This window comes from Atheta coriaria, unplaced genomic scaffold (assembly GCF_025399875.1).
Source record: "Atheta coriaria isolate IRGN ID8LTWV9N9 unplaced genomic scaffold, Caltech_Dcor_3.1 hic_scaffold_8_pilon, whole genome shotgun sequence".
In the NCBI taxonomy this organism is placed as follows: Eukaryota; Metazoa; Arthropoda; class Insecta; order Coleoptera; family Staphylinidae; genus Dalotia; species Dalotia coriaria.
In genome coordinates, this window is record NW_027045450.1 from 4,171,389 (window position 1) to 4,186,590 (window position 15,202).

Here is a 15,202-nt window from a genome sequence, read left to right on the forward strand (position 1 = left end):
CTATTTATCTCTTTTATTTTACGAGATATTCGCGATTTAATAAAATGTGCATAAATTCCAAAATGTCACTTTTTAGCACTTTTAATCGCATTTTTTGACCTTTCACTGCAGGAAATATATTTATTTTATATTTCTATCTGATAGAGAATTTTCCAATCTATCATAATCAACAATTCGTTGGTAGCTATCGGTTTTAGTTTAAGAGATATTAATTATCAAAAATCGTCAAAAAAAGTATCAAGCACCCCCTTGGCATTTTTCTTATGAATTAAAATTTCATCTCTCAGATTTCCGTTTTAACTATCCTATCTGATAGAGAACATTCAGTAGATTAAGACGCTGCGATCAGATCTTATTTATCTCTATTAGTTTACGAGATATTCGCGATTGAATAAAATGGGCAAAAATTGCAAAATGTCACTTTTTAGCACTTTTAGTCGCGTTTTTCGACTTTTTACTGTAGGAAATATAATTATTATATATTTTTATCTGATTGAGAATTTTTCAATCTTTCATAATCAACAATTCGTTGGTAGCTATCTCTTTTAGTTTAAGAGATATTAATTTTTGAAAATCGTCGAAAAAAAGTATCAAGCACCCCCCCCTTGGCAATTTTTTTCTTAAGACTTAAAATTTTTCTCTCAAATTTCCCTTTTAACTATCCTATCTGATAGAGAAAATTCAGTAGATTAAGACGCTGCGATCAGATCTTATTTATCTCTTTTAGTTTACGAGATATTCGCGATTGAATAAAATGGGCAAAAATTGCAAAATGTCACTTTTTAGCACTTTTAGTCGCGTTTTTCGACCTTTTACTGTAGGAAATATAATTATTTTATATTTTTATCTGATTGAGAATTTTCCAATCTTTCATAATCAACAATTCGTTGGTAGCTATCTCTTTTAGTTTAAGAGATATTAATTTTTGAAAATCGTCGAAAAAAAGTATCAAGCACCCCCCCCTTGGCAATTTTTTTCTTAAGACTTAAAATTTTTTCTCTCAAATTTCCCTTTTATCTATCCTATCTGATAGAGAAAATTCAGTAGATTAAGACGCTGCGATCAGATCTTATTTATCTCTTTTAGTTTACGAGATATTCGCGATTGAATAAAATGGGCAAAAATTGCAAAATGTCACTTTTTAGCACTTTTAGTCGCGTTTTTCGACCTTTTACTGTAGGAAATATAATTATTTTATATTTTTATCTGATTGAGAATTTTCCAATCTTTCATAATCAACAATTCGTTGGTAGCTATCTCTTTTAGTTTAAGAGATATTAATTTTTGAAAATCGTCGAAAAAAAGTATCAAGCACCCCCTTGGCAATTTTTTCTTAAGACTTAAAATTTTTCTCTCAAATTTCCTTTTAACTATCCTATCTGATAGAGAAAATTCAGTAGATTAAGACGCTGCGATCAGATCTTATTTATCTCTTTTAGTTTACGAGATATTCGCGATTGAATAAAATGGGCAAAAATTGCAAAATGTCACTTTTTAGCACTTTTAGTCGCGTTTTTCGACCTTTTACTGTAGGAAATATAATTATTTTATATTTTTATCTGATTGAGAATTTTCCAATCTTTCATAATCAACAATTCGTTGGTAGCTATCTCTTTTAGTTTAAGAGATATTAATTTTTGAAAATCGTCGAAAAAAAGTATCAAGCACCCCCCCTTGGCAATTTTTTTCTTAAGACTTAAAATTTTTTCTCTCAAATTTCCCTTTTAACTATCCTATCTGATAGAGAAAATTCAGTAGATTAAGACGCTGCGATCAGATCTTATTTATCTCTTTTAGTTTACGAGATATTCGCGATTGAATAAAATGGGCAAAAATTGCAAAATGTCACTTTTTAGCACTTTTAGTCGCGTTTTCGACCTTTTACTGTAGGAAATATAATTATTTTATATTTTTATCTGATTGAGAATTTTCCAATCTTTCATAATCAACAATTCGTTGGTAGCTATCTCTTTTAGTTTAAGAGATATTAATTTTTGAAAATCGTCGAAAAAAAGTATCAAGCACCCCCCCCTTGGCAATTTTTTTCTTAAGACTTAAAATTTTTTCTCTCAAATTTCCCTTTTAACTATCCTATCTGATAGAGAAAATTCAGTAGATTAAGACGCTGCGATCAGATCTTATTTATCTCTTTTAGTTTACGAGATATTCGCGATTGAATAAAATGGGCAAAATTGCAAAATGTCACTTTTAGCACTTTTAGTCGCGTTTTTCGACCTTTTACTGTAGGAAATATAATTATTTTATATCTTTATCTGATTGAGAATTTTCCAATCTTTCATAATCAACAATTCGTTGGTAGCTATCTCTTTTAGTTTAAGAGATATTAATTTTTGAAAATCGTCGAAAAAAAGTATCAAGCACCCCCCCCTTGGCAATTTTTTTCTTAAGACTTAAAATTTTTTCTCTCAAATTTCCCTTTTAACTATCCTATCTGATAGAGAAAATTCAGTAGATTAAGACGCTGCGATCAGATCTTATTTATCTCTTTTAGTTTACGAGATATTCGCGATTGAATAAAATGGGCAAAAATTGCAAAATGTCACTTTTTAGCACTTTTAGTCGCGTTTTTCGACCTTTTACTGTAGGAAATATAATTATTTTATATCTTTATCTGATTGAGAATTTTCCAATCTTTCATAATCAACAATTCGTTGGTAGCTATCTCTTTTAGTTTAAGAGATATTAATTTTTGAAAATCGTCGAAAAAAAGTATCAAGCACCCCCCCCTTGGCAATTTTTTTCTTAAGACTTAAAATTTTTTCTCTCAAATTTCCCTTTTAACTATCCTATCTGATAGAGAAAATTCAGTAGATTAAGACGCTGCGATCAGATCTTATTTATCTCTTTTAGTTTGCGAGATATTCGCGATTGAATAAAATGGGCAAAAATTGAAAATTGTCACTTTTAGCACTTTTAGTCGCGTTTTTCGATCTTTTACTGTTGGAAATATAATTATTTTATTTTTTTATCTGATAGAAAATTTTCCATTCTTTCATAATCAACAATTCGTTGGTAGCTTTCTCTTTTAGTTTAAGAGATATTAATTATCAATTATTATTAATTATATATTATTATATTATTATTAATTAAAATCGTCGATAAAAGTTATCAAGCACCCCTTGGCAATTTTTTCTTAAGAATTAAAATTTCATTCCTCAGATTTCCGTTGGAAATATAATTATTTTATATTTTTATCTGATAGAGATAGAGAGAAAGGTTAGATGGCGCTACGATGTACGGTTTTGCATTAAATATTGCTTGTTGGTGGTAGTGAGTGCACACCATGTCCGTGTGGATCACGCGATTTCGCGCAAGAGATAAGTTTGTTTACTTGCAGGTATCGAATCTTTATTTCGTGGAATCAAAACACACCGTTGCTGTTTATTATATTAGCATCGTAAATTTAAGCAAATTTTCTTCAATTCTTTCATGAATATGACTAACAATTTTATATTAATTCTAATACATTTTTATTATCAGCAGATTACGGACTAATGTGTTACCTGGTAAACTAGAAACGATGCATGTTCAAATTAATTATCACTTAAATATTTAATGTAAAGTCTGACAATTTGTCAGCATATGAAATCAGAATTACGCAAATCGAATTTTAATTTTTTTACTTTTACTATTCTAAATTTCGAAACTACTGTATCACTTATAGATGGCAATAGCATGGACTAAAAATTGTAATAATAAAAATAAAGAATTGTGTTTGTTTGAGCATAATATACACTTTCTTATCGCATTGCCGTGTGTCGTCATTGCCAGCACCTCACGCCGCATGGTGCTGCATGTTAGTTTAGTTTAGATCGCAAGCATCGTGCCTATTATAATAGCATAATTCATGCACAAGGTCGCGTGGTATCGACGCGCCGGCTTTGCGCATCTATTGCTTTTACCTGCGGTGTTCGCGCAGCATGTACAGATTCTTACTGTGAACTGTCGCATAGCTGCTTGTGCAGTTTCGGTAAGCGCTATCGATGGATTGCAGCCAGTTTCGTGCCGGTCTCTGGCGTATCCAGACGTATTTCGCGCAATGCGTATCGTTTTATCGGATTTCTATTTTATAAGTTTGAATTATATTCGGTTATCAGTCGACTTAGTTGTTATATGCATCTGGAGTGTTTTGTGTTTTGATTAATTGTGTGTTTGATGTTTATATTTCAAATTACAATGCTGCGGTTTTATTGTCGGTTTTGTGATCAACCGAAAACATATTCCTGCTTGAGTTAGTAACTTTATCTGACCATGGCGATATTCAGCACAGAAAATAATTTGTTTTCCATTGTATGAAATGTTTTTGCTTTAACTTATTTATTGAATTGTTCAGGCACTTACATGATGAAACTCTATAATTATCGTAAAATAAAAGGATTTATCGTTTATGTTTTCTTTTAATTTCAGTACATGCCGTACCCTTGCAATCCGATAAGCGCTACATTGGTAAGTTTATAATTAAGTTATATTATTCGGTTAAACGATTGAAGGCCTTTCGTCGTGTATATTTCACTTACTGGTAATATAGAAAAAGGATCCTATTGCGGGAAACCTTTGTGAAATGTTCAAATTTTTCATCGGATTTTGATAGCGCAAGAGGGGTTTTGTTAATTTAGTTGAGTTTCATTCGGTGGTCCGTAGCAGGGTGGCTATAGAAGTGACTCGTGTTGAATGAATGTAATAATTTATCAAATTATTTATTTCAATTTTACGATGTGCAGTGTTATAAATATATTACTCTAGCACTGAAATGAAAATAAGTAATACTTTACTATCCTACACCAATATAAAGCGTAAAGTAACCTTTACACACTACGTTTGTGTCAACTACGCCTTGGAAGTTAAAAAGTATGACATAAAAAGTATAATAAATAAAATTTCATTTTGGTTGCTATTAAGTTAACTAAATTATTCATACAATTATTTATTTCTATTTTAAAAAATGTAGGGTCACAATTATAATACTGTAATACTAAAATACGAATAAATATAACTTTACAGACTTTTAAACGTGTTTTATAAAGTGTAAAGTGCGCTTTACACACCACGAATGCGTTAACTTAGCCTTGGCAGGTTGACACAATTAAACGTAACACATAGTACACGAAGTATATAGTACATCAAACATAAATATATAAAATTTTACTTTTGTTTTTATTATTAATGTAATAACTTATATAATTATTATTTCCATTTTTGAGTGTTATAAATGCATCACCGTTGCACTGAAATAGAAATAAGCAATATTTTATTGTTCTACACACATACAAAGTGTGAAGTAACCTTTACAGAAATGTTTATGTTAAGTGAGCCACAGAAGTTGTACATAAAAAATACTACGCAAAATATACTAATCGTACGATATACTTTCGTCGAAAAACGTAAAACAAATTTTGTGTTTTTCGGTCGGCTAATTTTGTGGTTTTACTGTATAGCGAGCGAACGCAATGTCGTGAGACAACAGTTTTTTCACCAAATTGTAGGTAATAAAATTCTTAATAATTTTCATATATAACTTGTGGGTTTGACCCTCGGGAAACCAACAAAAATGCCCTTTTTGTGTTTTTCGGTCGGCTAATTTTGTCGTTTTTAATGTTTAGTGGGCGAACGCAATGTCGTGGGGCAACAGTTCTTTCACCAAATTGTAAGTATTAAATTTCTTTATAATTTTCATATATAACTTGTGGGTTTGACCCTCGGGAAACCAACAAAAATGCCCTTTTGTGTTTTTCGGTCGGCTAATTTTGTGGTTTTTACTGTTTAGCAGGCGAACGCAATGTCGTAGGACAACCGTTTTTTCACCAACTTGTAAGTATTAAAATTCTTTATAATTTTCATATATAAATTTTGGGTTTAGCCCTCGGGAAACCTACAAAAATGCCCTTTTTGTGTTTTTCGGTCGGCTAATTTTGTGGTTTTTAATATTTAGCGGGCGAACGCAATGTCATAAGATAACAGTTTTTTCACCAAATTGTAGGTATTAAAATTCTTAATAATTTTCATATATAACTTATGGGTTTAGCCCTCGGGAAACCTACAAAAATGCCCTTTTTGTGTTTTTCGGTCGGCTAATTTTGTCATTTTTAATGTTTAGTGGGCGAACGCAATGTCGTAAGACAACAGTTTTTACACCTAATTGTAGATATTAAAATTCTTAATCATTTTCATATATAACTTGTGGGTTTGACCCTCGGGAAACCAACAAAAATGCCCTTTTTGTGTTTTTCTGTCGGCTAATTTTGTGGTTTTACTATATAGCGGGCGAACGCAATGTCGTAGAACAACCGTTTTTCACCAACTTGTAAGTATTAAAATTCTTCATAATTTTCATATATAAATTTTGGGTTTAGCCCTCGGGAAACTAATAAAAATGCGCTTTTTGTGTTTTTCGGTCTGTTAATTTTGTCGTTTTTAATGTTTAGCGGGCGAACGCAATGTCATAAGATAACAGTTTTTTCACCTAATTGTAGATATTAAAATTCTTAATCATTTTCATATATAACTTGTGGGTTTGACCCTCGGGAAACCAACAAAAATGCCCTTTTTGTGTTTTTCGGTCGGCTAATTTTGTGGTTTTTACTGTTTAGCGGGCGAACGCAATGTCGTAGGACAACCGTTTTTTCACCAACTTGTAAGTATTAAAATTCTTTATAATTTTCATATATACATTTTGGGTTTAGCCCTGGGGAAACCTACAAAAATACCCTTTTTGTGTTTTTCGGTCGGCTAATTTTGTCGTTTTTAATGTTTAGTGGGCGAACGCAATGTCGTAAGATAACAGTTTTTTCACCAAATTGTAGGTATTAAAATTCTTAATAATTTTCATATATAACTTGTGGGTTTGACCCTCGGGAAACCAACAAAAATGCCCTTTTTGTGTTTTTCGGTCGGCTAATTTTGTGGTTTTTATTGTTTAGCGGGCGAACGCAATGTCGTGGGGCAACTGTTCTTTCACCAAATTGTAAGTATTAGATTTCTTTATAATTTTTATATATAACGTGTGGGTTTGACTGTCGGGAAACCTACAAAAATGCCTTTTTTGTGTTTTTCGGTCGGTTAGTTTTGTGGTTTTTATTGTTTAGCGGGCGAACGCAATGTCGTGGGGCAACCGTTCATGTACTAAATTGTACGGTGCTTTGAATGGGAGTCACTTCTACCGCTACCTTCGTACAGTGCCCTAAATGGGAATCTTTATGGATCCTGTAAGAATAATTCATTTAAGTTATGTATATGTATATTTCATTTACATAAATATTTTCCAGTTGTTGGATGAAGAATTGGCTAATCTGAGATGGCCAAGTTTATCAATAAGGACCAAGTGGAGAGGTTCCGTGGTACTGGTAGAGTGCGTATTCAGGAAGATGAATGTGTCAACTGGACTAAATACCAAGAATGTATGTTATATTTTGGCAATTTATAATATTTTATATTTTACTATTCTGTTATTCATTCTGGTTTATAGTGTCTAAGAAATTGAAGATTGGATTGCCGGTGATGATGATGATTCCAAATACGATTGAATGAATTTACATAATTTTGTAGCTGTTATTGATATCATTTTTGTTTATTTTGTTAAAAGTTATAAACAGAGCATTAAATAGTAATATTGTTATCCTGTTTTCTTGCTTGTATTGTTAAAAATGTTGTATATAACATATTAAGAAATTGAGTTTCTAATTCTACATGTTTGAATAAAATTGTTTTTTTATAAATTTTTATTGTTTTATTTGTTCCAAACGGAGAACATAGCACGCAACATCGTTACTCCTTTAATTAATCCATAAATCCCTTAAACATTTATGGAAATGCCGCTGCTAGATATGAGAAATAGTTCAAAATCAATTTTATATTGTATCAATATTAATTTAAAAACGGTACCACTAGTGTCATCTATCCACGAGTATCTAAACTACGTCGCTATTCAAGAGATTTAGCCTACTGCACTTTCTGCGATCCTAATATTCAAAAGAATTTTGTTACCAATTTCAATGGATTTTCTCGACAAAATTTGTCGACAATTTTGCTGAAATGTTGCTGCTCATCAGACATTGGGAACGCAGAAAGTGGACATAGATAGTTTCCGTCAAATTATTATATACCTATATTATTTCAGTTTGTTTCAGTACATTTTCAATTTTTTCTATAAAATTGCAAATAGGGCCTAAGCAGTTAATGCTAGCAAAAAAAAATACCAAAATAATTGATGTAGAATTAAATTGGCTATCAGAATTCGAAAACAGAATTTAAAAATTCCAACTTTTAATTTCGACCATAAAAAAGAGAAATATTTTGCCATTTTTTTTATAAAATCTTTTCTTTAAAAATTTATTGTGCCATTTTGATGATTTTTCAATAATGATGCCACCTTGTAGAGAATTTTTCAAGGATCAATACAATGTAGTTCTTAATTTTCTAGCCCTCTTAGTTGTCGAGATCCTTCAGAATTTGAAAACCGAATTTTATGAATAAAGATTTTTAAAAATTCAGTTTACCCGCCATTACTAGTTACCGCCTTTAATTACTTACCTCCTCACCCTTTCTGCGATCCGAATACCAAAACCTGAGTTTCGACTGTTTCGAGTCCAAATTTTGTGTCATTTTGCTCCCAGAGTCGACAAAATAAAGATTGAATATTAGGATCGCAGAAAGTTGAGAAGGCTGATAAAGTTTCGGCGGTAACTAGTAAGGTGCTGCCTCTAGTGGCAACGGACCGAAGCTCAAAACTTTCGGTTGTTGATTTCTAATTGATAGATGGCACTAGCATGCACTTTTCAAAATAAATGGTTTAAGGGATCGTTAAATATGTTATCAGGTAGGAATAACAGAAATAATTACAATTAGAGAAACTTTATATATTTATATATATTCTTTATTAAAAAACACACAAGCATAAATTTTGGGACTCAATTTGTGTAATAATTACAAAAGTTATTTAAGATAATGATAAAGAAATTTAATACTAACAATCAGATGCAAAAATGGTCCTTCTCCGATGTCAGACTCAGGTGCAAAATCCCTAAAACCCAAAAAAATTAGTCTTTTGAACATAAAAATGCAATTTTGGGGGTCAATTTGTGAGATAATCACAAAAGTTATTTGGGAATATGATAAAGGAATTAATTACTTACAATCTGATCCAAGAATGGTCTTTCTACGATGTCAGACTCGGGTGCAAAATCCCTAAAACAAGCAAAAATTAGCCCTTCGAACATAAAAATGCCATTTTGTGGGTCAATTTGTAAGATAATCACAAAAGTTATTTAGGAAAATGATAAAGGAATTAATTACTTACAATCTGATTCAAGAATGGTCTTTCTACGATGTCAGACTCGGGTGCAAAATCCCTAAAACAAGCAAAAATTAGTCCTTCGAACATAAAAATGCAATTTTGGGGGTCAATTTGTGAGATAATCACAAAAGTTATTTAGGAATATGATAAAGGAATTAATTACTTACAATCTGATCCAAGAATGGTCTTTCTACGATGTCAGACTCAGGTGCAAAATCCCTAAAACAAGCAAAAATTAGTCCTTCGAACATAAAAATTACATTTTGTGGGTCAATTTGTAAGATAATCACAAAAGTTATTTAGGAAAATGATAAAGAAATTTAATACTTACAATCTGATGCAAGAATGGTCCCTCTACGATGTCAGACTCAGGTGCAAAATCCCTAAAACAAGCAAAAATTAGTCTTTCGAACATAAAAATGCAATTTTGGGGGTCAATTTGTGAGATAATCACAAAAGTTATTTAGGAATATGATAAAGGAATTAATTACTTACAATCTGATCCAAGAATGGTCTTTCTACGATGTCAGACTCGGGTGCAAAATCCCTAAAACCCTAAAAATTAATCTTATGAACATAAAATGCAATTTTGGGGTCAATTAGAGAGATAATCACAAAAATTATTTAGGAATATGATAAAGGAATTAATTACTTACAATCTGATGCAAGAATGGTCCTTCTACGATGTCAGACTCAGGTGCAAAATCCCTAAAACAAGCAAAAATTAGTCCTTCGAACATAAAAATGCAATTTTGGGGGTCAATTTGTGAGATAATCACAAAAGTTATTTAGGAAAATGATAAAGGAATTAATTACTTACAATCTGATCCAAGAATGGTCTTTCTACGATGTCAGACTCGGGTGAAAAATCCCTAAAACCCTAAAAAATTAGTCTTTTGAACATAAAAATGCAATTTTGGGGGTCAATTTGTGAGATAATCACAAAAGTTATTTAGGAAAATGATAAAGAAATTTAATACCTACAATCTGATGCAAGAATGGTCCCTCTACGATGTCAGATTCAGGTGCAAAATCCCTAAAACAAGCAAAAATTAGTCCTTCGAACATAAAAATGCAATTTTGGGGGTCAATTTGTGAGATAATCACAAAAGTTATTTAGGAATATGATAAAGGAATTAATTACTTACAATCTGATCCAAGAATGGTCTTTCTACGATGTCAGACTCGGGTGCAAAATCCCTAAAACAAGCAAAAATTAGTCCTTCGAACATAAAAATGCAATTTTGGGGGTCAATTTGTGAGATAATCACAAAAGTTATTTGGGAATATGATAAAGGAATTAATTACTTACAATCTGATGCAAGAATGGTCCTTCTACGATGTCAGACTCAGGTGCAAAATCACTAAAACAAGCCAAAATTAGTTCTTGAAAACACAAAGATATTGGAATTAATTTGATAGGACATTAGGTTTTATCAATCAGGTAGTACTTACTGTTAGGTTTTTGAAGCAATTTCCTGTCCCACACCGCATCCTTGAATCATCCTCGATCTTCTTTATATCTTCGATGCACTCCCAATAATGGTTTCATACTTCAACCAATATTAATCAAACTGAGGTTAAGTCTTCCAACGTTGTACAAGCAAAACTGTACTTGGTAAACACAAAAATAGAATTAGCTATCATATCTAAAACGTGGGACAAAAGAAGTACTGAATTTATTTTTTTACTTTACATGACCTTAAAGATTTTGAAAAGGAACCAAAATCATATGTTACTGAAAATTTAAATAAAATACACACTTTATACCCGTGTGAATAGGTCCTTGCCAGAACTTAGTCACCATCTTAATGTGATTATTAATAAAAGCATTAATTAAGATGATGGCCACCCCCGCGACGTGGACGCGCCTGACAAGAATTACCCAGGTGGAAAGTTTTCAAATATCAATCCCCTGAGCCGGGTTAATGTTATCGCGATTATTTTTTAATAAATCAAAGCAAATAATCGAGATAACAATGGCAAAAATGTGTTCATCGGCTGCACCGCCCTTCCGATATGTGTAAGGTATGTGTAATGTGTGTGTATGTGTTAGTGTAGTGTTGGTTGTGTAGTGTCTGTCGCTCGCGATGGACATGCAACCCGATTGTCCATTATATCAAATTTATAATTATGAATATGATTATATGATGACGAACGCGGCGACCACCCCCAGAGGTTCCAGATGGGTGCAGTCTCTGTCCTCACCTCTAAAGGCAGTTTGTTGATTGATGCGGAGACATGCAGTATTTGTTTAATAAGAATTATGTTGCGCCCTTGATTACCCTCAAAAGCATTTATCTTCGAGGGTTGTATGGAGCTCGCGGTAGACGCGGCGCGGTTGTTTAAACTCAAATATAGATAATTTTTAATAATGTTGTTCGCAAAAGAATCGACTCGATTTTATTTGTGTAAAATTCGCGATATTGAAACGAAATGATACTACCCATGCCCCGTAACCCTCTTGCTGGACCTCGACGTTGGCAGAAATTGTTCCTTCCTAAAACAATAAATATATTGTAGAAGTTGTTAAAGTAGACAAAATAAGGTTATTTATTTATTTTCAACTATCTACAGTTGAAAATAGATACGTGATAAAACTGAATAATAACCAAAAATAAAGTCAACTTACATCTATGAATTATAGGAATCAGCGGCAGTTGGTAATGATAACTGATTGCATTTCAATGTTCATTTTGCAGTCCACTATAACTACAACTAGGACTACAACTACAACTAATACTACGACTACGTGCATTCTACTACTACACTACGAACTGCTCGTGAACATATGAAACACAATTCAAAGTTATCTATCTCATTCTGAGATTTTATGATTCATTATTTTCTTCTTTATTCTTCTTTGTAGAATTAGATATCTTCCATTTTTTTTCTTAGTCTTTTTCACTCTTCTATTTTCTATCTTCTTAGTCTTCTGCATTTTTCTATTTTCTTTCTTCTTAGTCTTTTTCACTCTTCTATTTTCTTTATTCTTAGTTTTCTTCACTCTTCTATTTTCTTTCTTCTTATTCTTCTTCACTCCTCTATTTTCTATCTTCTTAGTCTTTTTCACTCTTCTATTTTCTTTCTTCTTAGTCTTCTTCTCTCTTCTATTTTCTTTCTTCTTAGTCTTCTTCACTTTTCATTTTTCTTCACAAAACTAAGAAAAACAAAAAATACAAAGGCAATTAAAAAATGTATAGTTAATGTGTATGTTGATGCCCTATGCCCCCCTATACTTGAAACCTCATCTTCATCCCCAGAGAAATGATGCCATCATCCAACTTCTGTAAATAATTTTATAAATATTCATGAATACGTAATTTATTTTACATCAAATAAGTAATTGAAATCATGTTAATATTAAAATATTATTACGAAAATTAATAATATTGTGAGTAGAATTTAATTGATATTAATTGTAAATTCACTCACCTCAGCATCTTGGCGACTGTTCATACCCTTGGAGGCAGCAGCCCATTCCTTGATGGGTATACACATCGAACCCTGCCCCCAAAAGCTTCTTTTTGTTGGGAAGCTGGATACATCAGAATCGATCTCGGCATGAATAGATCTGCACCACATCGGCTTCTTCTTCAGCTACGGTTAACAATAATATAATAAGTAAATAAAGTTATGTAATAAAAAATTAATTCTTACAACACTCACCTCAGTTACTTTCCGGCTTTGCAGGGGTAGGAACCCATTCCTTGATGGGTATACACATCAGGCCCTGACCCTTGGTGGTCAGCTGGACAACTGGCTAATTTGTGATCGTTAGGATCAACCTCGACGTAGACGGTTCACATCTTCTTCTTTGACTTCTGTTAACAGTCAAAAAAATAAAATAAAATATTATTACGACCAAATATTAATGTATTCCCCTAGAGACAGCAGCCCATTCCTTGATGGGTATACCCATCGAAAGTTCATGAAAGTTCTAGAAATAGAAATAATTATTTTAAAATGTATTAATATTGAATTATTTGTATTAGTTGTTTGTTAAATTATTGCAATAAAACTCACCTCAGTTTCTTTCCAGTGTGACATACCCCTGAAGGCAGTAGCCCATTCCTTGATGGGTATACACATCGGGCCCTGACCCCCAAAGGCGGAAAGATAGCTGAGCTGAGATCTTCAGGATCAACATCGGCGTTAGTGGAACTGCATCACATCGGTCTCTTCTTCTTCGTCTTCAGCTGAAATTAACATCAATAAAATAAGTAAATAAAAAATCTTGTGATAAAAAAATGATTGTAATAAAACTCACCTCAGTTTCTTTCCAGTTTTGCATACCCCTAAGGGCAGTAGCCCATTCCTTGATGGGTATACACATCGGGCCCTGACCCCCAAAGGCGGAAAAATAGCTGAGCCGAGACATTCACGATCAACCTCGGCGTGGACGAATCACATCTGCTTCTTCGGCTTCCTCTGCTAACATTAAAAAAATAATATATATATATATATATATACATATACGTGAAAATATATATTATTGCGACCAAACATTTATTGTAAATGTAACTCACCTCAACTTCTTTTGAAATGTGCCTTATATCAATAAAACGCCCATCTGTTCTTGGCCCTCGGATGGAAGGATCTTCTTGTTTCGCATTCAAAAACGAAACATAACAACGTGCAACATGACAATTTCAAACAGTGACTTTCGTGCAATCGTGCAAACTGTTGATCTGTAAAGAAATTATTAAATATTTCACGACACTCCCGCACTCGCACTAACACTTGTATAACGGCCCGCACAATATACTTCAACACTCGTGCACTATTAATAATTCACAACACTTCACTATAAGTTGATATCAGCATTTAACCGTTTCTATTTTTATTTCATTTCTCTTTCTGAGATGTATCCAATTCCATTTATTTTCAGTTGAGGTTGATATTTTTCTTGATAAGTTTCTTCTTCTGAGGTTTTGTCTTCTTTCTTCTGTACTTCTAAATAGTTGTTGATTATTTTAAAACACTATATTAACACACTCGCGCACTATATAAAACACACAAACAAAATTATTTATCACAGTTGCTATTCATATCCAATTCCAATTTTCAATTTGATTCAATTTTTCCAATTTTCTCTTTGTATCTAACTTGAAGTTCATTCTATAGTTGTTACAGTTAATTCAGGATTCATAATATCTTCGACTTCTCGTTTCTCGTTTCTTCGTTCGGAATAATTCGGTTGGCTGATATTTTTCATTTTCTTAATCTTCATACATCTTTGGGAAAATTCTCCATCTGCTTGATTTCTTCGTGTCTTATTATAAATGATGCTATTTGAAGTTGGCTGCTTGTAAATGTTTTCTCGAGAAAATAAAATCTAATACAATCTTTGAGTATCATTCTTCATTTTATTCGGTTCCTATTGTTGCTGACCCAATGTTGTTTGGTTTCAATTTATGTTATTTATGATGATGTGAAATATATGTAAGTGTAGTTGTGTTAAAAATGTAAGGTAAGATGTGCCGAAGCACACCACTACCCAAGAACCCTGACAATGATCATGAACAGGGTAGAAAGTGTAAGTGTATGTGTGTGTGTGTATGTAAATGTAAAAACTGATGAAATTCTATTTTCACTCCCGCACTATAATTCAAAACTCGCGCACTATATAAAAACACTCCCGCACTATTAATAATGCACATCACTGCACAAAAGTTGATACGTTGAAAATGTGATATGTAGGTGATTTTGTGTTAAAAATGTAAGGTAAGATGTGCCGAAGCACACCACTACCCAAGAACCCTGACAATGATCATGAACAGGGTAGAAAGTGTAAGTGTATGTGTGTGTCTACGAAGTATAAAAACTGATGAAATTCGATTTTCACTTCCGCACTATAATTCAACACACGCGCACCATATAAACACACTC

At 32.4% G+C, this 15,202-nt stretch overlaps 1 protein-coding gene and 1 long non-coding RNA gene across 7 annotated transcripts in view; one reads left to right on the forward strand and one right to left on the reverse strand.

Moving 5' to 3' along the window:
• LOC135797489 (uncharacterized) overlaps positions 1–7,733 on the forward strand; it is a 143,046-nt gene extending 135,313 nt beyond the window's left edge. For 2 of the 4 annotated variants that reach the window (XM_065309867.1, XM_065309868.1), the window contains 5 exons: positions 5,786–5,829; positions 6,939–6,982; positions 7,104–7,223; positions 7,284–7,415; positions 7,484–7,733. In XM_065309867.1, the coding sequence (XP_065165939.1) occupies positions 5,786–5,829; positions 6,939–6,982; positions 7,104–7,161 (146 nt within the window). In that variant the 3' untranslated portion in view covers positions 7,162–7,223; positions 7,284–7,415; positions 7,484–7,733. Of the gene's footprint in view, positions 1–3,961; positions 4,253–4,428; positions 4,470–5,623; positions 5,666–5,785; positions 5,830–6,608; positions 6,653–6,938; positions 6,983–7,103; positions 7,416–7,483 lie in introns of those variants that run through there. The other 2 variants (XM_065309870.1, XM_065309869.1) reach the window with 2 other exon arrangements.
• A 1,738-nt stretch (positions 7,734–9,471) lies between these two features.
• LOC135797178 (uncharacterized) lies at positions 9,472–10,983 on the reverse strand. Of its 3 annotated transcripts, XR_010549479.1 has the most exons (4): positions 10,766–10,983; positions 10,623–10,674; positions 10,459–10,510; positions 10,227–10,346 (listed from the first exon to the last, which is right to left on the reverse strand). It is a non-coding gene; the product is annotated as an uncharacterized lncRNA (long non-coding RNA). The 3 variants fall into 3 exon arrangements; XR_010549477.1 differs by lacking the exons at positions 10,227–10,346; positions 10,459–10,510 and adding an exon at positions 9,472–9,529; XR_010549478.1 differs by lacking the exons at positions 10,227–10,346; positions 10,459–10,510 and adding an exon at positions 9,967–10,018.
• Between the last annotated feature and the right edge of the window lie 4,219 nt (positions 10,984–15,202).